The sequence below is a fragment of the Gossypium hirsutum genome, unplaced genomic scaffold (genome assembly GCF_007990345.1).
Source record: "Gossypium hirsutum isolate 1008001.06 unplaced genomic scaffold, Gossypium_hirsutum_v2.1 scaffold_190, whole genome shotgun sequence".
Lineage (NCBI taxonomy): Eukaryota > Viridiplantae > Streptophyta > Magnoliopsida > Malvales > Malvaceae > Gossypium > Gossypium hirsutum.
In genome coordinates, this window is record NW_024402864.1 from 17,570 (window position 1) to 42,382 (window position 24,813).

The following is a 24,813-nucleotide window of genomic DNA, read 5'->3' on the forward strand; positions in this document are numbered from 1 at the left end:
GTCAAAATTTTCAAATTTCCTTGTTCAAAGTAAATATTTGGTCGTGATCCGAAAATCTCGTTTTCAAAATTCATGCATTTGTATCGTGCTGTAAATATTTCTTCTAACTTGCTTATTTGGTTATTTTTCAGTTTTCAATTTTTATGGTTTTAATTTTGGCTTAGTTTCTTTAAGTGAAACGTAAAGGTTTATGAGTTGTTCCCCACACATCGTGTACTTGCATTTTCGCATAACATGAGCTCTCTACCTGGGCTCCGTCCGTTTAAGTGAAAGTAAACGCTACGCCTTCGTGAGTTAACTCGTCCCTCCGCACAGGCTAGTGAATACTTTCGGGTTACATATGACTTATACTTTCGTGAGTTAACTTGTCCCTCCGTATAGGCATAAGTAAATGTAACCCCTCGAATTGAACTCGTGAGCCTGTGATAGGCTATGGCCGAGGCTCCGTGTTAATCTTAGCAGATGATAGTACGGGCAATTCGAGTACCTATCTAGAACCAAAACCGCATATAATGAACCATACGAGCCACCTAACTAGAGCCATGCCGAACCTCCGCTCGTTTAGTAGTCACCGAAATAAGTACACGGGAAAAGCACATCTTACCTTCTATTTCTTTTACATTTATGCTTTCTAAGCAAGGGAATCGAGTCCACTAGACCAAGTAGCTTAATTTGTTAGATTTTCCACAGTTTTTCTCTGTTTATATGTGTTGCGCTAACCAAGGTCATTTGTCTGTATTTCTATTTTCATCATGCATTGAAGGCATCTTGTTAGAAATGTGTTGATTAGAGATTGGTTGCCAAAAACGGGTTTCTAATGGAGGAGTCAATTATACGAGTGACCGAAACGTTGTGTAATAGACTCCTTTATTAAGGAAATGCCTAAATAGGGGCTATCTTGAAATTAACACCAAATTTTTGCATATTCATTCATGACTGACATTCATGCATTCATTCATGCATCCATTCATTCATTGCATATCCCATACTCGGTCGCTGAAGATAAAATATATAATTCGCAGTTGTAATACCACAAGACTGGAACCACGTCATCTGTATAAAATGCGCCGACAAGCTAGAGTAATGGAGGATGAATTCAATGAGAGAATTGAAAGGATGGAAAGGGCTCAAAAGGAATTACAGGAGCAACTGGCCAAATCGCAACAAGAGACGAGAGACCTAATGGTGAGATATCGAGAGGAATCACTCGAGCAAAGAGATCAGATGGCTAAAATGATGGAGATGATGACAACTTTGGTCAAAGGAAAATGACCCATGCAGAACCCCGATGTTATAGAACCTCGGTCAAGAATTCACCACGATCAGGATCCACTCTATCCCCCGGGATTCACTCCACCGCCCGCGTATACAACACAAAGAGGGTATACTCAAGGGGAACCCACAGGTTTGGAACATCGACCTATGCCACCCGCTCTACCCACTAATTTAGGGTAAGGAATATTCGCGTCGAACACAGGGGCTAGTCCTGCTGATCCACTAGTTCCAGATCTGGATGACCCAGCAGAGGTAGCCAAGTTGAAATTGGATAACCATGATGCAAAATATAAGAGTCTAGAGGAAAGACTCAAAGCAATAGAAGGCACTGAAGTCTTCTCCGCACTAGGTACCAAGGAACTCAGTTTGGTACCTGATCTAATTTTGCCTCCGAAGTTCAAAGTGCCTGATTTTGAGAAGTATGATGGGACAATGTGCCCAAAAGCATATCTCATTATGTTCTGTAGAAAAATGACCGGTTATGTGAACGAGGATAAACTACTCATACATTACTTTCAAGATAGTCTAACAGGGTCAGCTCTTCGATGGTACAACCAACTTAGTAGAGAAAAGATTCGATCCTGGAAGGACTTGCCGTCTGCATTCTGCGAGCAGTACAAGCATGGTGCCAGACCGGATGACCTTGCAAATGATGGAGAAAAAGCCATCAGAGACCTTCAGACAGTATGCGCAGAGATGGAGAGATGTCTCGGCCCAAGTGGAGCCCCCACTAACAAAAACAGAGATAACCGTTCTCTTTATCAACACCTTAAAGGCGCCGTTTTATGACAAACTAGTGGGAAGTGCCACGAAGGAGTTTGCGGATATTGTAATATCTGGTGAGCTCATAGAGAATGCCGTCAAGAGCGGTAGAATGGAAGGTTCAGAAGGTTCAAAAAGGGCAGCGCCTATGAAGAAGAAAGAACCAGAAGCCCATATGGTGGGAATGAAAAACCATTATGCCCCTAATCCATATCCAAATCAACCCCGACCTCGAAATTATCCACTTCCAAATTTCTATTATCCTCCTCAAACCCCTTACTACCAAGCACCACATCCGTCCTACCCCGTATATGCCATGAACAACCAAAGACCCGTCACCACTTTTTCACAAAACATTGTACCAGTTCAAAACCAACCCAGAAACGAACCAAGACCAACAAGGCCCAACCCCGAGAGGCCACAATTTACTCCTATCCCTGTGTAGTATGGGAAATTGTACCCAAAACTCTTGGAGAAACAATTGATATCTCTCCATTACATGGCCCCCCTTAAACTTCCATACCCGAAATGGTACGATCCAAACGCTAGTTGTGCATACCATGCTGGGAATCAGAGGCATTCTACGGAGAACTGTCTTGCTTTCAAAATGAAAGTTCAAGGGCTCATCGATGCGGGCATTTTGTGATTTGATGGTACTGGCGGTACATCCGGGAACCCATTCCCAAACCACGCCGAAAGGAATGTGAGCGCAGTAGGAGAGGAGGACAAACGACAAAGTAGAAGATGGGTTTCTGAAATAAGAACACCTCTGCAGAAAATCTGGGAGGTGCTAGTTGAAAAGGGCTTTTTTTTCATCTTAACAGAGTATTCGAGGGAAGGAATACAAAAGATCAAAGTTTTTGCGAATTCCATGGTATTGAGGGGCACGACATTCAATCCTGTGAAGAGTTCAAGAGATTACTGCAAAATATGATGGACAATAAGGAGATTGGGATTTTTTATAAAGGCGAAGAGGCCAATGAGAAAGAAGTATGTGCCTCCGACAATCAATCGTCAGGTTGTTCGTATAGCACCGACCGACCGTTAATAATTTATTATGACGCGAAGAAGGAACCAGTGAAACCAAAAGTGGTAATCGAGGTACCATCTCCTTTCCCCTACAAGGACAATAAAGCAGTACCATGGAAATATGACGTTAATATCGTCACACTTGAAGATGAAAAACCCAAAGCCATGACTGGAAGCGTTGGGGAAGTAGGTCATTTCACTCGTAGCGGAAGATGTTATTTGAAAGAGGTCGAATCAGTAAAAAAGAACAGCAACTTGAAACAGAAAGGAAAAGCACCGATATATGTGACTGAAGATAAGTATGAAACTGTGCCTGAACAAGAAGCTAAAAAGCCTGTGGACGAGGAAGAAGCACAAGAATTTTTAAAATTTATCAAGCACAGTGAGTACAACGTGGTAGAACAATTGAGTAAGCAGCCAGCGCAAATCTCGGTATTATCTCTGCTGTTGAATTCAGAACCACACCGGAACGCTCTGCTGAAAGTGTTAAATCAAGCTTATGTGGCAAACAATGTATCCGTTGAAAAACTGGATAGGTGGGTGAACAACTTGATTACGGATAATTTTATTTCTTTTAATGATGATGAAATACTGCCCAATGGTAGAGGCTCAGTGAAAGCATTGCATATCACAACCCGTTGTAAGGGCTATATAATACCGAACGTGCTCATCGACAATGGATCGGCACTCAATGTCATGCTTTGGCCACACTTTCCAGGATTCCGATGGATTTGTCCTATCTAAGGCCCTACCATTCTACAGTAAGGGCATTCGATGGAACAAGACGAGAAGTTATGGGAAAAATTGAGATCCCTTTAGAAGTGGGTCCCTACATATACGATGTTGAGTTTCAAGTCATGGACATTACACCATCATACAATTGTCTCTTGGGAAGACCTTGGATTCATTCTGCTGGAGCGATCCCATCATCCCTTCATCAAAAGGTGAAATTCATCATGGATGGCTGTTTGGTCACTGTCGAGGGAGAAGAAGACATTGTCGCATCTGTCTCTGCCGATGCACCGTACTTGGAAGCGAACAAAGACGCATTGGAATGTTCCTTCCGATCCCTTGAATTCGTCAATGCCACTTTTGTTGTTGAGGAAAACAGAATTCCGATGCCAAAACTGTCGAGAAATACTAGAATGGGTGTCAAATTGACCGTAGGAAGGGGAGCTCGAGCGAGAAGAGGTTTAGGGAGATATCTGCAAAGAATAGTCAGGGCTTTAAAGCCAGTGCACCACAGGGCCCAATACGGTTTGGGGTTCTAGCCTGACATGCGTCAAAGAAGAAGACAGTGGAAAAAAGATCAGGAAAGAAGGATTGCAAGAACTTTGGGCCGAGAACCAGAATGGGAACCAATAGAGTACCCTCCTTTGTCAAAAACATTTACATCTGCGGGAATGATGTACCCTGGACAAGATGGTCCACGAAACACGCTATGGTTAATTGAAAAGGGTCTTCAAAATGTCAGTATAAATGTTATTGACAAAGGGGCTGATGTGAGTAAAGATGTCTCGAGGATACGCCCTTGTCCTCCTGGTTTCATGTTGAACAATTGGACTGCCGAGGACCTTCTTGTAGTTTATAAGTCTTCAGAGTAATGCTCAAACATTAACCCTCTATTGTGTCCTTAGATATAATAGAACTCTTTTGTAAGAGCTTGCATTCACTCTTTATCATTTAAATAAATATCAATGAAGATGCATTTTATCACGATCTTTCGCATTATCACGAATTTCATAATCATCTCCTCATAGCCTATCTGTACATTTGCCTCATACCATGCCAAAACATTTCGTTTGTTGGTTCCAATACTTGGATGCCCCTCTATAGTTTTCTTTTCCATTCAACTTTCAGGTGCTCAGATATCAATGGCATGAACAAACCCGTTACGAGTCCTGAAATCGATTTGGAGAAGGCTGTTTGTTTAGAAGAATTCGAAGCCGAAGAAAATGCTGAAGACTATGTCTCGTCTCCTAACTTACTAAGAATGGTGGAACAAGAGGATAAATAGATTTTGCCTCATCAAGAATCTGTTGAAACAATAAATCTGGGAACTGAAGAAAGGAAGCAAGAAGTGAAGATTGGGACTTCTATTTCAGGGGGCACCAGGCATAATTTGATTGCTTTGCTCCGCGAGTACAAAGATGTATTCGCATGGTCATATCAGGACATGCCAGGATTAGATGAAGATGTAGCGATCCATAAGCTTCCATTAAAGCCAGAATGCAAGCCCATTCAACAAAAGCTAAGACGGATGAGGCCTGAGATGTTGTTGAAGATAAAAGAGGAAGTTAAGAAGCAATTTGATGCTGGTTTCCTACAAGCCTCCAAATATCCAGAATGGGTGGCTAACATAGTCCCGGTGCCAAAGAAAGACGGTAAAGGACGAATGTGCATGGATTATCGTGACCTAAATTGAGCAAGTCCTAAAGATAATTTTTCCTTACCACATATTGATACGTTGGTGGATAACACAGCAAAACATTCATTGTTTTCTTTCATGGATGGATTCTCGGGGTATAATTAGATTAAGATGGCCCCTGAGGATATGGAGAAAACTACATTCGTAACAATGTGTGGAACATTCTACTACAAGGTGATGCTATTTGGGTTAAAGAATGCTGGAGCAACATATCAGATGGCTATGGTGACATTATTCCATGACATGATGCATAAAGAAATAGAGGTCTATGTCGATGACATGATTGCTAAATCCCGAGGGGAAGAAGAGCATGTAGTGAACCTCAAGAAGTTGTTCGAAAGGCTGAGAAAGTTTCAGCTAAAGCTTAATCCAGCCAAATGTACATTTGGGGCTACCTCGGGAAAGTTGCTAGGCTTCATTGTCAGTGAAAGAGGTATCGAAGTTGATCCAGATAAAATAAAAGCCATCCAAGAATTACCACCTCCGCGCACGCAAAAGGAAGTTAGAGGATTTTTAGGGAGATTAAACTACACCGCCCGATTTATCGCTCAACTTACCAACCAATGCGACCCAATCTTTCGGCTTCTTCGAAAACATAACCCGGGAGAATAGAATGAGGAATGCCAGGTGGCCTTTGATAAGATAAAACAATATTTGTCCAGTCCTCCAGTGCTAATACCGCCAACTCCTGGAAGACCATTGATATTGTAATGGGTTGCGTACTGGGGCAACACGACGAGTCAGGAAAGAAAGAAAAATTGATCTACTACCTCAGCAAAAAGTTCACTGAATATGAGGCAAAATATTCGTCCATTGAGAAATATTGTTGCACTCTGGTTTGGGTAGCTCGAAGACTCAGAAAATATATGTTGTATCACACGACATGGCTAATTTCAAAGCTCGACCCAATAAAATACATGATGGAATCGTCGACACTATCAGGAAGAATGGCACGATGGCAGATCCTCCTTTCGGAATATGACATTGCCTATGTAAGTCAGAAGTCGATAAAAGGGAGCGCAATAGCTGATTTCTTAGCAACTCGAACGACAGAGGAATATGAGCCTTTAAGATTCGATTTCCCAGACGAAGACTTAATGTGCATCACAGAAATATAATCCGAGTCATCAAAAGAGAAGTCATGGAAGATGTGCTTTGATGGTGTGTCAAATGCTTTAGGGCATGGAATTGGAGCAATCCTGGTATCACCAGACGGGAATCATTATCCGTTCACTGCAAGACTGAACTTCTTCTGTACCAATAATATTGCAGAATATGAGGCCTGTATCATGGGGCTTCGTGCAGCTATCGAACGAAACATCGAGATCTTGGAGGTGTACGGGGACTCAGCCCTAGTGATTTACCAAATTCGTGGAGAGCGGGAAGTGAGGGACTCAAAATTGATTAAGTACAGTGATTTAGTGGCTGGATTGATCAAGGAATTCAAAGAAATAACTTTTCATTACTTCCCACGAGAAGAGAACCAACTGGCTGATGCCCTAGCCACTTTGGCTTCAATGTTCAAAGCAAGTAGAGAAGTAGAAATAATGCCCCTCAAAATGAGCATATACGAGGTCCCTGCACACTGTTGTAGTATTGAGAAAGAAGTAGACGGACGACCTTGGTTCCATGATATCTTATAATATATCAAGAATCAAAGGTATCCCGAACAAGCGAATGAGAACGATAAAAGAACAATTAGAAGAATGGCAGCGGGATTTGTTTTTGATGGGGATGTCCTGTATAAAAGAGGAAAGGATCAGATGCTTTTGAGATGTGTGGATGATGTTGAAGCCAGAAAAATACTTGGAGAGGTCCATGAGGGAATTTGCGGAACGCATGCCAATGGTTTCAATATGGCCAGAAAGATCATGAGAATCGGTTATTATTGGCTGACAATGGAAAGTGACTGCATCAATTTTGCTAGAAAATGCCACAAATGTCAAATCTACGGCGATAAAATTCATGTAGCCCCTTCACCCCTTCATAGCATGACTTCTCCGTGGCCTTTTTCTATGTGGGGCATGGATGTCATAGGGCCAATTTCTCCAAAAGCTTCAAATGGACATCGATTCATTTTTGTGGTTACCGATTACTTCACAAAATGGATTGAAGCCGCTTTGTTTGCCAATGTGACGAAGACTACAGTGTGCAAGTTTTTAAAAAAGGAAATCATTTGCCGATATGGTTTGCCTGAAAGAATCATTTCAGATAATGCCATGAATTTGAACAATAAGATGATGGAAGAAGTGTGCGAGCAATTCCAAATAAAGCATCATAACTCCTCGCCCTATCGCCCAAAGATGAACGGGGCTGTGGAAGTAGCCAACAAAAATATTAGGAAGATCATTGGGAAAATGACTGAGACATATAAAGATTGGCACGAGAAACTACCATTTGCTTTGTATGCATATCGCACATCTGTGCGAACATCTACAGGAGCAACTCCTTTCTCTCTGGTTTATAGAATGGAAGCTGTGCTACCTATTGAGGTTGAGATCCCCTCTCTGCGAGTCTTAATGGAATCAAAGTTAGAAGAAGCAGAATGGGTACAAGCTCGATATGATCAGCTGAACCTCATTGAAGAAAAGCGTCTCAAGGCAATTTGTCATGGACAAATGTACCAGAAAAGAATGATCACAGCCCATGACAAGAAGGTACGGCCAAGAGAATTCCATGAAGGAGAACTCGTGCTGAGGAAAATTCTTCCAATACAAAAAGACCTGCGAGGAAAATGGGTACCAAATTGGGAAGGACCATATGTCGTAAAGAAGGCATTCTCAGGAGGAGCTTTGATCCTTACCGAGATGGATGGGAAAGAGTTGTCGAATCCAGTGAACTCAGATGCTGTGAAGAAATATTATGCTTAAGATGAAAACCCGAAAAGGGCATCTTAAAAAAAGAAAAAAAAAGGGATCAAGGCGAAAACCCGAAAAGGGCGTCTTGATTAGTACAAAAAGATTAGGATGAAAACCCGAGAGGGCGTCCTAATGAAACAAACCTGGCGGTCGAATGATAGGTTAAGCAGTGTGGCTACAGTATTCGAAGCAGTTCTGAAAGCTCGAAATCTTCTACGCAAGAAGCCGCGCTCGAAAAGATTTTTGATTGAGGAACGATGAAGAGTTCATGTGTTGAATATCTAGAGCATTTGCATCCGTTGAATACGATCCTTTCTTTCTTTTTGACATTTTTTACTCTCATTGGTTAACTTGCTTTGTTTGCCACATTTGAAATAGATGAATATGAAATATCATTTTTGTCCCTATCTGACCTTTTCATGCATCTCATTATGTGTTTATTTACATGATAAATGGTGAAATGACATACTTTAAACAAAAGAAATGTTAAGCATTACCTGGATGAAAATTTGATAAGCACAAGAGTCTCAAAGTAAGAACAAAGTTCAATCGGGGGCAGAAGAGTGATATTGAGAAACGTCGATTACTCGTGAAGCTTGAAGACAGGTATAAGGCTTGAAGAGAAAGTCGAGAATCAAAGCAATGAACACAGATCCTCAACAATCGTGGCTAAAGGGACATACGACAAACATGCTTAAGGAGCACTGCATAATCATGTAGGCATAAAAGCATTTAAGACAAACATGTGCATATCATGATAACATCATACATGGCATATACAGGTACTCCAGCAGAGCAAGAAATCTTGAATGAGAGTCGCACTGAATCAAAGGAAAAGACACCCAAGTTCTACCAAAGGACAGGTTTTGGGTATTTTGATGTTTTTAATTCATGCTTTTCAAGGAAAATCAACTCATATTGCGAGAGATGAGTTGAGCCTCAAGACACATTGAGGTACTTTTAATTTTTGTTTTTCAAAATCAACTCATATTGCTAGAGGTGAGTTGAGCCTCAGGACACGCTGAGGTAATTTCAATTTCTGTTTGTCAAAAATCAACTCATATTGCGAAAGGTGAGTTGAGCCTCGGGACACGCTGAGGTAATTTCAATTTCTGTTTGTCAAAAATTAACTCATATTGCGAGAGGTGAGTTGAGCCTCGGCTCACATGCTGAGGTCTTTTCAATTTCTGTTCGTAAAAAAAATCAACTCATATTGCGAGAGGTGAGTTGAGCCTCAGGACACGCTGAGGTATTCTTAAATTTCTGTTTTTCAAAAATCAACTCATATTGCGAGAGGTGAGTTGAGCCTCGGGACACGCTGAGGTAATTTCAATTTCTGTTTGTCAAAAATTAACTCATATTGCGAGAGGTGAGTTAAGCCTCGGCTCATGTGCTGAGGTCTTTTCAATTTCTGTTCTTCAATTTCTATTCGTAAAAAAAAATCAACTCATATTGCGAGAGGTGAGTTGAGCCTCAGGACACGCTGAGGTATTTTTAAATTTCTGTTTTTCAAAAAATCAACTCATATTGCGAGAGGTGAGTTGAGCCTCGGGACACGCTGAGGTAATTTCAATTTCTGTTTGTCAAAAATCAACTCATATTGCGAGAGGTGAGTTGAGCCTCGGCTCACATGCTGAGGTCTTTTCAATTTCTGTTTTTCAATTTCTGTTCGTAAAAAAAAATCAACTCATATTGCGAGAGGTGAGTTGAGCCTCAGGAGACGCTGAGGTATTTTTAAATTTCTGTTTTTCAAAAATCAACTCATATTGCGATAGGTGAGTTGAGCCTCGGGGCACGCTGAGGTATTGTCAATTTTTGTGTTTCAATTTATGTTTTTCAAAAATCAACTCATATTACGAGAGGCGAGTTGAGCCTCGGGACATGCTGAGGTAATTGCAATTTCTATTGTCAAAAAAATCAATTCATATTGCAAGAAGTGAGTTGAGCCTCGGCTCACGTGCTGAGGTATTTTCAATTTTTGTTTCTGTTTGTCAAAATCAACTCATATTGCGAGAGGTGCGTTGAGCCTCAGGACATGCTGAGGTAATTTCAATTTCTGTTTTTCAAAAATCAACTCATATTGCAAGAGGTGAGTTGAGCCTCGGGGCACGCTGAGGAATTGTCGATTTTTGTGTTTTAATTTCAAAAAAATAAATCAACTCATATTGCGAGAGGTGGGTTGAACCTTTTAATTTCTACTTTTTCAAAATCAGCTCATATTGCGAGAGGTGAGTTGAGCCTCTGTTCACATGCTGAGGTATTTTCAATTTCTGTCTTTCAAAAAAAAATCAACTCATATTGCGAGAAATGAGTTGAGCCTCAAGACACGTTGAGGTAATTTCAATTTATGTTTTCAAAATTCAACTCATATTGCGAGAAATGAGTTGAGCCTCAAGACACGTTGAGGTAATTTCAATTTCTGTTCAAAATGAGTTGAGCCTCAAGACACGCTGAGGTAATTTCAATTTCTGTTTTCAAAATTCAACTCATATTGCGAGAGGTGAGTTGAGCCTCAGGACACGCTGAGGTAATTTCAATTTCTGTTGTCAAAAAAATCAACTCATATTGCGAGAAATGAGTTGAGCCTCAAGACATGCTGAGGTATTTTCAATTTTTGTCTTTCAAAAAAATCAACTCATATTGCGAGAAATGAGTTGAACCTTAAGACATGCTGAGGTATTTTCAATTTTTGTCTTTCAAAAAAAAAAATCAACTCCTATTGCGAGAAATGAGTTGAGCCTCAAGACACGTTGAGGTAGTTTCAATTTCTGTTCAATTTATGTTTTTCAAAAATCAACTCATATTGCGAGAGGTGAGTTGAGCCTCAGGACACACTGAGGTATTTTTAATTTCTGTTTTTCAAAAATCAACTCATATTGCGAGAGGTGAGTTGAGCCTCGGGGCACGCTGAGGTATTGTCAATTTTTGTGTTTCAATTTATTTTTCAAAAATTAACTCATATTACGAGAAATGAGTTGAGCCTCAGGACACGCTGAGGTAATTTCAATTTCTGTTTGTCAAAAATCAACTCATATTGCGAGAGGTGAGTTGAGCCTCAAAGCACGTTGAGGTAATTTCAATTTCTGCTTTTCAATTTATATTTTTCAAAAAAATTCAACTCATATTGCGAGAGGTGAGTTGAGCCTCAGGACACGCTGAGGTAATTTCAATTTCTGTTGTCAAAAAAATCAACTCATATTGCGAGAAATGAGTTGAGCCTTAAGACATGCTGAGGTATTTTCAATTTTTGTCTTTCAAAAAATCAACTCATATTGCGAGAGGTGAGTTGAGCCTCAAGGCACGTTGAGGTAATTTCAATTTCTGCTTTTCAATTTATATTTTTCAAAAAAAATTCAACTCATATTGTGAGAGGTGAGTTGAGCCTCAGGACACGCTAAGATAATTTCAATTTCTGTTGTAAAAAAAAATCAACTCATATTGCGAGAAACGAGTTGAGCCTCAAGACATGCTGAGGTATTTTCAATTTTTGTCTTTCAAAAAATCAACTCATACTGCGAGAGGTAAGTTGAGCCTCAAGGCACGTTGAGTTAATTTCAATTTCTGCTTTTAAATTTATATTTTTCAAAAAAATTCAACTCATATTGCGAGAGGTGAGTTGAGCCTCAGGACATGTTGAGGTAATTTCAATTTCTGTTGTCAAAAAAAAAATCAACTCTGAGCCTTAGGTCACACGCCGAGGTATTTTCAATTTCTGTTTTTCAATTTTTGCCTTTCAAAAAAAAATCGACTCATATTGCGAAAGGTGAGTTAAGCCTTGGCTCACACGCTGAGCTATTTTCAATTTCTGTTTTTATTGTCTATTTTTAGAGAGTCAATTCATATTGCGAAAATGAGTTTAGCTCAGGAGCACATGCCGAGTAGAGAATAAAGATTGAAGCTGATTGAAGACGTCAGATTCTGTCTCCTTAAAGTTGCTGTGGAGTTGATCAAGGACATCAAATCTTGCCTTTCTGAAGTCGCAAAAGAAAAGACCACAAACCTTATCTCACTGAAGCGATAGAAGAGCAGATTGAAGTTGTAGATCTCACCTTTCTGAAGTTACAGTGAAGTAGGTCGAAGCCATAAATTTCATATCCTTGAAGTTACATTGGAATAGATTGAAGCTACAAGGCGTATATCATAAGATGCAGTGGAGTGAACCAAAGCTACAAGATGCGGTGGACTAAAAAGGGACTAACTAAACAAGAAGAGTTCCAAAGCAAGTCAAGACCTAGCAAGACCGGGCAAATTTGGTCTTCCTTGAAAGTCTTTGCTCTATTCCCGTTGCACGACAATGAGCAAAGAGGGGCAGCTGTAGAAGCCCAAATTGCCCGGGCCCGATTTCATCACAACCCAACCAAACCTCTAAACCCACTAAAACCCTTAACCCATGACCCATTTACATCTACCCAAACCCATTACAAAACCCAAATATTAAACCCAATTCAAAAGCCCATTAAGCCCCCCCAAAAAAACCTAACCCCAAAAAAAAAACCTAACCCCCCCAAAAAAAAACCAAGAAACCCTAGCCACTTACCCACTTTCCCACTTGCCCCATTTTTCCTCCCATTTTTGATATCCATTGTCTACCACCACCACCTACAAAATAGAAAAAGAAATAACAGAAAATCATGTAAAAGATGGCTATAAAAAGCCATTCAAAAATCATGTAAAGGGGGGGATTTTACAAAGATTGAAAAAGGAGACAAACACAAAAATCCTTCAAATTTTGAACACAAAAGAAACATCAATAAAAAGGTTGCATTTTTTCTTTTTTTCCTCTTCTTTCGAATCTTTTTTCTTTCTTTTTTTTGTTTTTTTTTCTTTCTTTATATATACATATATTGTTTTAAAAATTTTTTTACCTTTTCTGCCCACCGTGGGCGGTGGCCGGCGACGGCGGTGGCCGACGATCGGCCGGTGACCGGCCCCCTTTGGCCGGATTTCCTTTCCCGCCCTCCCTTCTCTCTTCTTTCTCCCTTCTTTTTTTTATTTTTTTTTCTTTCTCTCTTCAAAATGATTTTTTTGTCAAAAATTGGCCTTAAAGTATGTAGCGCTTTGCGATTTAGTCCCTTTTGCTATGTTATGTTTTGAGGGGAGGATTAATTGTGTTTTTAGTCCCCCACAGTTTTATGCGCATTCTAATAGGTCCTTTCTCCTTTATATTTTTTTAAAAAATTAGCCCCAAACTTTTGATTTTAATCCAATTTTGGTCCTTTTTCATTTATTTTTCGTATTTACCTTGGATTTCATATTATTTTGCTATTTAATTCAGCTTTAAATATTAATCATGTTATATATGTAATATTGTTATCACTATTATTTTTATATATTGTTATTATTATATTATATTTAGCTATATATCTATATTCTTTATGTTTCGTTTCTTAAAATTATATGCATATATATCTATTATTATATTTATTATTAAATTGTTATCATTAGTACTTTTACTTAATGTGTATATAGATATACATGTACATATTAATAATTTTTTTATCATATGTGTATATTGTATATATTATATTTATATTATGTATATATTTTTTATGTACGTTTCCTAATATTTTCTTTTATTATAGATATTATTATTATTACATACTTTTATTATATGCCTATATATATGTATATTTTTTGTACATATTATTATTTTATATTATTATTACCAAATATATCATTTTTCCTATTTTATTATTAGTACATGATTTGTTTTTATTTTTATTTTTTTGTAAATATCATTATTATTGTTATTCTAATATTCTAGTATTCCATGTTAATATTTTTCATTAATGATATCATTTTTTGCGTCCTTTATCTATTTTTAATTTCTCACTTTAGGAATATTTTTTTCTCATGTTCTAATTAATTTCAATAAATAAGGCAACGTATCGATTTAACATAAGGTCGTTGATTTCATCGCTATGTTGAGTGAATATCATTGGCTCGTGTTAAAAATGGGACGTCCTTTTAAAAAAAAATCGAAAATTTTAAAAATTCTCATGTTTTGAAATAGGATATTTATTTTTGTGATTATTGGTAAGTGATCAAATTTTATTTTTAAAATGCAGATGAGGATAGGTAATTTGTCAAAATTCTAGTGTTGTAAACTTTTCGTGTTTCCAAAATTTTTCGTGTTTTTCTAAAAAAAAAATTCAGGTTTCAAAAATTTTCGTGTTTTCAAAATTTTCGTGTTTTAAAAATTCTCATTTTTCAATTGGATCATGATTAAATATTAAATTGAATTCGTTCTTTAGAATTAAAGACAACGCATGTTTAATAAGATACCAATTTTGGGCGTCACGAGGGTGCTAATACCTTCCTCGCGCGTAACCGACTCCCGAACCCAACGTTACTCTGGCTTTTGACGTAGACCTAAATTCGGCCTTCATTTTTGTGCAAGAATAAGTTTTCTTTTCTAAAAAAGGATGATTTATTAGGTGTCCGGTCACATCTAGAAAAAAGATTGGTGGCGACTCCCTTTTTTAATAAAATCAAAAGTCGGTTTAAATTTTCAAATAATCGCCTTAATTAGCGACCGAAAGCAGAAATTTTTACGTCGCTACACACATACAACTTCTTTCCCAAACCCCAAGTCAAACATGAATTCAATGCACATGGGCTAATACCAGATCGGGTGGAAATTTATTATGAGGTTGTAGGGTGTTCAAGTAAAACGTGCAATATATCTCTAGCACGCGCGAATTTAGGGGTTGACTTTTTTAAAATGAAACTTTCATTTTATTTTAATTTTTAAAATTTTTAAAATTTTAAATTAATAAAGGTAAAATTACACTTTAATCCCTTAAATATAATAAAATTTTAATTTAATCTTTTAAAAATTATATTTTTACTATCTTAGAATTTACAATTTAAGTTCAGCCCCTAAAATATTTTATGACTTCACGTTGCATAGGAGAGTTGAGTGATATGTATAAGTATGTGTTTGATAGATAACCCATTAGGGATTGTTTTTAAATATAGGTATATATTTTATTGCAGTTAATGAAGCCAGATCCAATGTTTGTGGCTACGAAACTGTTGGCAAGCAATTCAACATTATTGCAGCTTCATGGGTCCAGTTTGATCCACGATTGGATCGATCACATGGAGACCACCAACCAACAGGTTAAACCTTAATTATATATTTATTTATGTATTTATATATATATATGCATACAACATAAATATCCGATACAAGAACAATGTTGAAGCCAATGTTAATGGAGATATAGTTATCATTGGTGGTTGAACAAAAATTGCAGGTTGAACTGATTGCACCTAAAGAAGTTGCAAACAAATGTCTTCTCACTTCTTTCAAGTTTCATCCAACAAAGGAATTTCCAACTGGTTTCTGTGACGTCAAAACTGGCACAAACAACATCCGTACACCTTGGTGGTAAGAATATATAATTAGAATTGATGGTCGACTATATATTTAAATGGGTATTACTCAAATCTAGAGATGCTTAAACATGATATTAACATTTTATGTTTGGTAAAATTCAGTTCAGTCTAAAATATGAGCATAAATTTTTCTTTAAATTTACTCATATTTGCAACAGATTAACCTAATCTCATTTTAAACATGTCCATATTACTTTTTTAAAAATATTTATATTATTTTAATTTAATATTTAATAATTTTTTATATTTTTCTATTTATTAAAATTTTTTATATAGCTATCCTAACATTATTTTAATATTTATATTAGAGTAGTATTACATATTCTGTATATAATTTTATTTTTTTAATGTGTTATAAATTACATTATATATAAAAATAACATAATATAAAATATTATAAACTTAAAAATAGGTCAGATATAGGCCTTAAATGTTCAAATCTAAGCTCAACCCATAATTTAAACGAATCTAAATTTTTTCTCAAACCCATTTTTCGAGCATAATATTTTTGTCTAAATTCGTTTAAATTTCAGATTAAACTCTAATCTCAAATTTATATTAAGAAAAAAAAAACAATAAGAAGATAAATAGATTTGTTTAAATCTCCTTCAAATGTGTGGACGGCCGCCTTACCACACGCACGTAGAAATCACTTCATAGTTGATTGTCTCATGCATAAAATAATTTATTTTCTAAAGGAAAAAACATGTGGGCGACATCAAAAGCAAAGTATGTTTTTTTCTTTGTCTCCTTAATTCCGTACAAAATGGATAATAATAATAATAATAACAGTGTTCTTTTTCTATACTCGAGGTACCCTAAACCACAATAAATTAATAAAATTTATATATTATTAAATAATTAAATAATATCAATTAAGTATTAGTAAAATTAACCCTTAAAATTTGAACTCATTCAAAAATTAAATTAATCTATTTAATAATAAAAGGAGATACGAGGTATATTATTTCATCACAAGTTATTGGCCTCGGACAAAGTCTAAACCACAATAAATGTGGCCACATATGGATGTCTCTTTTCGACTTTCGTCCATAAATGTACCTTTTACTCCAATATTATCATATTCTATCCAAGTTTGGAATTAATAAGCAATACTATTCAACCTCATTCTCATATGTAGAACAGTAAGCCATGAGTTGAGGGGAGAAAGGCATTTTGCTCACGCAATTATCCAATGGTTTCACGTCATTGCCGGCACTACTTTTCTCATAATTTCTTCTATAAATACGGACATATGCATGACCATGGTTATTACAAAGAATATCTTTACCACCCCCCACCCCACCCAAAAAAAAAGAAAAGAAAACCCAGGTTCTCTCGAAAAACAATGGCATTTATTACGAAGGCTCTTTTCAACAACATACTACGTCGTTTCATCCATCAAGATTTCCATGAAGCTGTTTCTTCCATGACCATAATTGATGCTTTTCTCTTCCTCGTAAGATAACTCATTTTTCTCCTATGAACCTTTTTTAAGTCATAACATCATGTTGCCGGCTGCTATTAAGCTTAAAATTATTTTTGGTTAATCAGATGGTTCATTCGGTGGATAGATTGGGGATATGGCACCGGTTACCTGTTGTCTTAGGTTTAATATATCTGGCTGTACGTCGCCATCTTCACCAGCAATACAATCTCATCAATGTCGGGGAAACTCCATCCGGTGTTCGGTTTAGCCCAGGAGATTATCCGTACAGAACAGCTGATGGAAGTTACAATGATCCTTTCAATGAGGGAGCTGGCAGCCAAGGATCTTTCTTTGGCAGGAACATTATGCCTGTTCATCAAACAGATAAGGCATACACATTATTTCAAAAACCTCAATTAGGTCATATGTAGTAAATATAAGCTTTACTAAAAAGAAAAAAACATCCACCATACGCCTGAAAAGAATAGTATGTACAAATATATATTAAAATTTTATTAGGAATTAAATAAAGCTTTAACATGGATAAGTTTTTATTAATTTTAAAAAAATATGAAAAAGACCAATATCCTTATAATAATGTCCTTAATACAACATTTGATATTTGAACTTGACACTTTTTCTTAATTTGGTACTTAAACTTTTTTTAAGGCCCAATTTGGTACCTAAGTTTTTTTTTAGGTTTAATTTGGTACCTAAATTTTTTAAATGTTATAAAAATTACGCAAAATACTAACAGTGTTAAAATTTCTTTTATGCTACAAAAATTTGTCAGTATTATAGAAAATTCATGTCTAAAAAATAGATATTGAGCTATGCTTAACGGATTAATATTAAATAAAGTAAATTTTAAAACCCCAACTTAAAAGAAATTCATTATTTTCAACTAATAAAATAATTAAATAAATAAAACTAAAAGTAATTGAATATATAAAATACAAAAAAAAATCATGTCATCTGTCACATGTCGAGTATACATTGATTATTTTTGCTACCTCATAAAAAATATTGTTAGAATATTGGAGTAATTTGTAAAACATTTAACAAGTACCAAATCGAACAAAAAAAGTAGGTACCAAATTAGGAAGAAGAGTCTAAGTTTAGGTACCAAAATGAACCCCCAAAAAGATTAGGTACCAAATTAGGAAAAAATGTCAAGTTTAGGTACCAAATTAGAAAAAAGTGTCAAGTCATATTAAGCCTTTTAGAAAATATGAAAAAAAAAACGAATACACTTATAATTATATAAGTTACTTTATAAAATAAATGATTTTATTGTCATTTTATAATTGAGTCGGTGTCTGATTTACTCATTATACCAACTTAAGGAAATGCTGTAACGTTATTATATTTAGTACTTATTTAATATTTAAAAACATTTTCAATAGAATTTGAATATTTCAATTAATTGATCCGATTAAATCCGAAAATAAAAGGTGACTTTTAATATTGCCGCATGCAAAGCTAAGCAACTTTATCAACTAGGTTGACGGTAAATTATATGATTGCAAATTAAAACTTTATTATTATTTTCTTTTTAGTTAATGAAGCCAGATCCCATGGTTGTGGCTACGAAATTATTGACAAGAACACAATATAAGGACACAGACAAACAATTCAATATGATTGCAGCTTCATGGATTCAATTTATGATCCACGATTGGATCGATCACATGGAGAACACCAATCAGCAGGTGAAACTTTAATTAAATATATATGTCATCATCATTTATTTATATATTTATGTTATTTCAGATTTGGGCGAAGATGTATATTTAATATGAATATTTTAATTTTTGTTAGAATTTTTTTCATTTTTTTTGAAGTACATACTTATTTTACAGATATAATGGAGATATAGTTAACATAGGTTGTTGGACAAAGTTGCAGGTTGAGTTGATTGCACCTAAAGAAGTTGCAAACAAATGCCCTCTAAGTTCTTTCAAGTTTTATCCCACGAAGGAGTTTCCAACTGGTTTCTATGACATCAAAAGTGGCGCAAAGAACATCCGTACACCTTGGTGGTAAGAACATATAAGCCCTAATTTAATTGGCCAAATAGAATATATGTTTACCCGATATGATACAAACGTTAAATAATATGAATACATGAAAAGATGAAGAGCTCGAATGATATGAATATTTGGATGTGGTATTAAGTTTGGATTTTTGTAGATTCAGGCTCAAGCTATTTAATTCGATTTTTGGTTAAAGGCATGCAAGATTTTCACATGAACGGGTTATTGTTGTAGGGATGGAAGTGTAATATATGGAAGCAATAAGGAAAGGTTACAAAAGGTGAGAACATTCACAGATGGAAAGTTAAAGATTTCAGAAGATGGATTACTGCAACAAGATGAAGATGGGATCCCCATATCCGGGGATATTAGAAATAGTTGGGCTGGCGTCTCAACATTACAGGCTCTATTCATTAAAGAACACAATGCAGTCTGTGATACCCTCAAGGTATTTGTTTAAATTCCATATTTGCTTTATAATATGAGAAAGATTTACTAAGCATTAGTATTTGGAACAAAATTTTAGAAGGAATACCCGGATTTGAATGATGAAGAGCTATATCGATACGCAAGGCTCGTAACTTCTGCTGTGATTGCAAAGATCCATACCATTGACTGGACTGTGGAGCTTTTGAAAACTGATATGCTGCTTGCTGGAATGCGTGCTAATTGGTAAACTAGTTTTCATTTTTCCCTTTAATGTTGTCAAATTTTAGGGGCCCCGATTGTTGTGATTTGAACCTCGAACATAACTTTAATGTTGTCAAATTTGTCACAGGTATGGATTATTGGGAAAGAAATTCAAGGACACATTTGGGCATGTTGGTGGATCCTCTTTGGGAGGTTTAGTAGGTTTGAGAAAGCCTGTTAATCACGGTGTTCCTTACTCTTTGACTGAGGAATTTACCAGTGTCTATCGACTCCACCAGCTTTTACCAGATTCCATTCATCTTCGAAACATCAATGTTGCTCCAGGACCAAACAAATCTCCACCATTGCTTGAGGAGTAAGCCTTACATGACGTTGTAAACAACGACTCAATAGTCCACATTTATTCTTAAACTTAGTTTGTCTTTGTACTTTGTAATGCAGGGTTCCTATGCCTGATTTAATAGGCCATAAAGGAGAAAAAACTTTGTCACAAATTGGATTCACAAGGCAATTTGTATCAATGGGACATCAAGCTTGTGGTGCATTGGAGCTTTGGAACTATCCTTCATGGCTTCGAGACCTTGTGGCACAAGATGTTGATGGCAAAGATAGGCCTGACCATGTGGACTTGGCAGCTCTTGAAAGTAATGACTTGTCTCAAACTAGAAATTTATGATCCATGAATTCGTTAAACAAACACATAAAAACTCGATCTAAAATTAATGTCAATGATGCAGTTTATAGGGATAGAGAGAGGAAAGTTGCAAGGTATAATCAATTCCGTAGGGCTTTGCTATTGATACCAATCTCTAAATGGGAAGATCTGACTGAAGATAAGAATGCCATTGAAGTTCTCAAGGATGTTTATGGTGATGATGTTGAAGAACTAGACTTAATGGTAGGTCTCATGGCTGAGAAGAAGATCAAGGGTTTTGCCATAAGCGAGACAGCTTTCATTGTTTTTCTATTGATGGCAACAAGGTATAAATCATACTTTCGTACTTATATCTGAATATTTTTGTAAGGAAATTGAATACCAAGAATTGAATGATATTGGTATTGCAGGAGGCTTGAAGCTGATAGGTTCTTCACAAGTGATTTCAATGAGGAAACATACACAAAAAAAGGATTTGAATGGGTGAATACCACTGAAAGCTTGAAAGATGTGTTGGATCGTCATTACCCAGAAATATCAAAGAAATGGATGAACTCAACAAGTGCTTTCTCAGTTTGGGACTCACCTCCAAATGCTCCCAATCCTATCCCTCTCTATCTTCGCTTTCCATCTTCATAACCCTATTGTTATTTTGTTGTTGTGGTTATTTAATCTCCAATATTTACTGTTGATATTGATTACATGTAATTTACAATAAAATTGTTACTCATGTATTGGTATACAATGCATCAATAAAAGTTGATTTGTTCTTGTACTCAACAATGAAAGCATTTAATCCTTTAATCACATGACACAAAATAATTTGATATTAAAAAATAAATTTTGAATGAAATTAAACCTGCTTCATTTAATTTTGATTTTGTTAAGATTATTTTAAAATATTAAACAAATATGTTGGAAATATAACCAAACATACAATATAATTTTTAACGTAGATTTTTCATAATTTTAATAGTGGTAAAATTATACTTTGATCCTTTTAAAAATAATAAAAATTTATTTTAATTCTTTAAAAATTATAAAGATATAAACTATTAAAAATGAAATTGTATTTATATAAAAAAATGTCAAATTAACAATAAAAAAAAGGTAGCAGCCAAGGAATTTTGTTTGATAGGAACATTGTACCTCTTGATCAAAAGGATAAGATATACACATTACTTCAAATGGAAAAATCCAACCAAATTGGTGTGGTTAATTCAATTAAAAATTAGAGGTTTTTTTTATTATTTAATGAATATGGGATAATCACTTATTTAACAAACATTAAATCTTTTAGTAAGTCCGCAAATTTAAGAGATAGGGAATGGCTTTGCCCTCCCCTAAAAAAATTAAAATATTTATTATTATAAATTAATACTGTTAACGTTTTGATATAACTATTAAGAATTAAAATAATTAAATTTGCAAGAATCAATTTGATCATCTTTAAAATATTTTCACAGTGTTGGGATATTCAAAAATATATTTTTAAAATGTCTTCAACCTCTAGAACTGTTTATGAGTACTCCAAGAACTATAAAAAAAATGTTTCTAATTAAGTATATTATAGGTATTAATACCCCCCTCAACTAGTGTTTGTCAACACTTTCTCCAGGGATATAGTATCGATAACCAAACCTGATGTATCAATATGGTGCAAGTCAGCAACCAAAAACACAAAATAGAAGAGTTAGGTTTGACATGTTCTTGAGGTATTAGTGCCTGCTCATGAGGAATTCATACCTGCCTTAAAGGTATTGATATCAATACGTAATCATTTCTAACACTATTGTTTTAGACAGTAACACCTAAACTTGCAACAATTTTAATGCTCCTAACGATTAGAAACTCCCCCCAATACTCTTAAACAGCTACAAATCAAAGAGAGGGTACAAATAGGGTCCCATAACACTCTAAGAAGGAAGAGAGAAATATATTAATATCAAGACGAATATTTATCTTTTTTAGAGTCATTTGTTCTAATATCTAAGATGACGTATCTCCCCAATTAAACTTGATAACGACGTAATAGTCTTTTAAATCAATACCTACTAATATAAATTATCTTCTTGCATTATGATCCGACCACATAATACAATTTAATATTAATTAAACATCAGGTAAATATGAATAAATATTTGCTTATATATATTTTTTTTTCAAAAACCATTGAAGATAAATATACAATTTTATTAAGCAAATCTATTTTAAAAATTGACGAAATTACTGTACTTAAAACACTATATCCCAACCTACCAAGCTAGAATTCTCTACCAAGACTTTAAACTTCTTGAAAGAAGCAAAAGCTTCATATTTATATTTCAAGAAATAAACCCAATTCATGGTGGTGTAATCATCAAGGAACAATAAAAAAAATATTGACTTCCCCTAAACGATTCAATACACATGGGTGATGGGTCCACATAAGCATGCATGCACCCACTCAATATAACAACGATTAGCTCTCCAAAATTTTCCTACTGAAAAGGGTTCCTGCTCTGCTTTCCCATCACAAAACTCAAAAGATTCAACTTTAGATAAGCCATTAACAATATCTTTTTGATTTAGCAACTTTAACCCATAATCCGAAATCATTCTCGACAATGATATGGATTTCTCTACCTTCATACTTCATAAATCTCTTTTCTTTTCTTTCTTTCTTTTTTTTTTGATTGGAGGTGGAGACTTAATAAAAATTTATTTTTCATGCATTTAAAATATATATATATATATTTGTATTTTGATACAAATATATAAAATTTATACAGTACAATTTAAACTTTAGAAAAATATGTAAATAATGAAGATAAACTAATAAGCGTCTTAAATTTTTAATTTTATCATTTCAACCAATATTTTGTGAATTTTTATTCAAAATTTGTTTTTCACTGTGTATACGTAATGTGGATGTCATTGGTTCAACTGGATATTACAGGCCAGAGAACCGTCTTTCATGTTTACGCTTAATCTGACTTTTATTACCAGATTTTGATATGGTTTCGTTTATGTTTTTGCATTCCACGATTTGATAAAAGCAAATAATTGAGTGCTGCCTTGAATATTTTTGCTAAATAGATTCTTTTCTGACATAGTCTTGGATTGGGACCATCTTGAAAGTGATTTTCGAGTTCCTTGCTTGTTTTGTGTTGGATGAATGCCCCCACCATGTTTGCACCCAAGTTGTCAGAGTTTCTTTTGTCATTGTTTTGACACGCCATTATCCTTTGCACAAATAATGGTTGCTTGGACATGGGAGACACGACTAGGTTCAGGGGTAAAAAATCTACGGTTTCTGATAAATGCTTGAAAAGCATATTCGAAAGAGGAATTACTTAGGATGCAAATTGATTCACGCATTGTAGCGGATTTGTTAGCAAGGCATTGGAAAAAATTTTCAACTTCAGAATCAGAACAATTAAAGAAGATGAAGTAAATGGTTCAGTTTTAAAGTTTTGGGTTTAAAATTATTTTTTAATTAATTATAAATTTACATGAAAATAATGTGAAAAAAACAAAGGGTTAAAAGAATACATATCATGAAGTTAACCCGCAAGTCAACAATTTGTTAGTATTTTAACGGTTAATTTTACCGAAAGTAAATGCATCGTCTATCTAAAAGCACCCTAAAAAAATAAAATAATAAATTGAGTGATTATTTTATAATTTTTACTAAACCAAACTCTGAAAGTCAAATCTAAATCTCAACTTTTTGCATTTGAGTGAAAAAGCACTTTTTTACCACCAAAAGTCAAAAATTCCTTTCAAGTTGTAAATGAACCATGTTTGAATGAACGAACCTCTATTCATATTCATTTGTTTATTTTTAAGTTTATTTTTGTTCTTAAAGAATTTCAAAATGTTTGCTCGTCTTCATTTATTTAAATTTATGTGTTTCATGTTCATTAGTTTAAGTTAAACAAAAATGTTAGTGGACATGTTCATGAATAACTAAAAACAAACAAACAATAAATAAATAGGTAAAATATATAAATGGTCACCCAACTATGCCTGCATTCTTGTTTTTGTCACTCAACTTTAAAAAAAAAATTCAATTTAGGCACTAGCATTTGAATTTGTTCATGTTTTAGTCACAGTTAAGTTAATAGTATGGAAGCCTTTTTCTAATTGGTTTACTAACACATTTAGTCCTTAATGCTTGCATATTCTATCAATTTGATCTTAATTCTAAATAATTCAATAAATTCAACCCTTCACATCTATGAATTCTATCAATTTGATTATCAAACTTCCTAACCAAAGCTTTCAGCTTTTAAAATAGAAGC

General features: G+C 35.1%; 1 protein-coding gene across 1 annotated transcript; it reads left to right on the forward strand.

Annotated features, from left to right (window-relative positions):
- The first annotated feature begins 16,994 nt into the window (after window positions 1–16,994).
- On the forward strand, window positions 16,995–21,302 carry LOC121226453 (alpha-dioxygenase 1). The gene is made up of 10 exons (XM_041110362.1): window positions 16,995–17,215; window positions 17,311–17,574; window positions 18,745–18,897; window positions 19,094–19,227; window positions 19,456–19,669; window positions 19,748–19,893; window positions 20,000–20,227; window positions 20,314–20,516; window positions 20,610–20,853; window positions 20,938–21,302. The coding sequence occupies exons 1-10, from the start codon at window positions 17,012–17,014 to the stop codon at window positions 21,164–21,166; spliced, it is 2,019 nt and encodes a 672-aa protein (XP_040966296.1). The 5' UTR covers window positions 16,995–17,011; the 3' UTR covers window positions 21,167–21,302.
- Window positions 21,303–24,813: the final 3,511 nt, after the last annotated feature.

What these genes read in the sequence shown, in the direction of transcription:
- LOC121226453 (XM_041110362.1), top strand. Translation starts at nt 17,012, where the DNA reads ATGCATGACCATGGTTATTACAAAGAATATCTTTACCACCCCCCACCC. An exon ending in GGACTTGGCAGCTCTTGAAA is followed by an intron (nt 20,517 to 20,609) that starts GTAATGACTTGT and finishes TCAATGATGCAG; the next exon opens with TTTATAGGGATAGAGAGAGG. An exon ending in TTTCTATTGATGGCAACAAG is followed by an intron (nt 20,854 to 20,937) that starts GTATAAATCATA and finishes TTGGTATTGCAG; the next exon opens with GAGGCTTGAAGCTGATAGGT.